The sequence below is a fragment of the Myotis brandtii genome, unplaced genomic scaffold, assembly GCF_000412655.1.
Source record: "Myotis brandtii unplaced genomic scaffold, ASM41265v1 scaffold513, whole genome shotgun sequence".
Classification (NCBI taxonomy): domain Eukaryota; kingdom Metazoa; phylum Chordata; class Mammalia; order Chiroptera; family Vespertilionidae; genus Myotis; species Myotis brandtii.
In genome coordinates, this window is record NW_005369552.1 from 603,234 (window position 1) to 604,577 (window position 1,344).

General features: G+C 53.1%; 1 protein-coding gene across 1 annotated transcript in view; it reads left to right on the forward strand.

Moving 5' to 3' along the window:
• Positions 1–1,266: 1,266 nt before the first annotated feature.
• The window catches only part of PDX1 (pancreatic and duodenal homeobox 1), a 20,142-nt gene continuing 20,064 nt past the window's right edge, over positions 1,267–1,344 (forward strand). Inside the window, exon 1 of the mRNA XM_014548531.1 lies at positions 1,267–1,338. Within this exon, the coding sequence (XP_014404017.1) occupies positions 1,267–1,338 (72 nt within the window). The remainder of the gene's footprint in view (positions 1,339–1,344) is intronic.

Consider the following 1,344-nt stretch of genomic DNA (forward strand, 5'->3'; position numbering starts at 1 on the left):
GCTCCTTGTGCTTCACGCTCCCTCTTGCCTAAGCTTTTCTGCAAAGGTGTCTAGTTTTTCTAAAACCCCACGTTGTGGTTCCAGGAATGTGTTCATTTCGGCAGGACCCAGCCTGAGGCCGCCCAGGACCCACCCTCAGGGCAAAATGATCAGAGGCGGCGGTCAGCAGGGGGTGGGTGCCACGAGAGCGGGAGAGAGATAGTCCGCACCTTCGGGCCGGAAAAAGGCGTCTCTATTTAAGTCAGGACCTCAGAGTGCCCAGAAGCTACCCAACCCATGGAAGCGAAAAGCTGTCGTTGTCATAAAAACGCTTTTATTTCTTTTGTAAACACTGCCCACATCTCCTGGTGCTGTGTCCAGCTGACGGACTCCGCGGGCCCGGATGATCCGGATCCGTGGAGAGCCGTCAAGGGTCTGGAAACTCCGGGCCAACCCCCTGCTCCCGCCTCCCAGCCACAAGAGGGGACGCTACTTCTTGCCCCTGCCACGTTAAGAAATCATTCTGAGTTGATGAAATGAGCCCCAATTTATCAAAATCAAAATTAACAATGCCTAATTATTTTTTAAATTAAAAAGCCACCGTGAATGCTTCAGAAGTTAGTTTATTCTTCAGAAGTTCCACAGCACAGCCACAGATAAAAACATACAACGAATGCTGGATCTGTGTGTGCTAGCTCCTGGAACCCTTGGTGGCTGCGTGCAAAATGCGTAGACAAAATAGAACGAGCTGCGTCCGACCTTTAGAGCTGGGATCTGTAAGCTTTTTTGACCATATCCCCTAACAAGTTTAAGTGTACAACCTCATCATGTAGAAATATATTTACTAATATATTATGTGCATTATCAAACATACAAGGAAAATAGATCGTTTAAAATCTGATGGAACTGCTTCTATAACTGAAGAGACTTCTAAGATTTTCATGTGCGCCCCACTTTGGAGAGAGCTGCCAATTGCGCTGCAGGTGTGTGCAGTACACGCAGCTGAGAGAGAAAATCGAAACAACGGCGGGGCTCGCGGGGACCTGGGCCTCGCTTCTTAAGGCAGTCAGGCCGGCCAATAATGGCCCCAGGCCGAGCCACGTGGGCCACAGCGGAGCCTATGGCGGGGCAGCCGGCCAGCGAGTCCCCGCCAGCAGCGGGTTCTCTCTGAGAGCAGAGCGAAGCTGTCAAAAAGAGTAGGGGTGGCGCCGGGAGTGGGAGAGCTGCACAGCTCCGAGTCCCCGGCTCCAGGTCCCCACTCTGGGTCCTCAAGCCCGGGTGGCAGCCATGAACGGCGAAGAGCAATACTACGCGGCCACGCACCTTTACAAGGACACATGCGCGTTCCAGAGGGGCCCGGCGCCC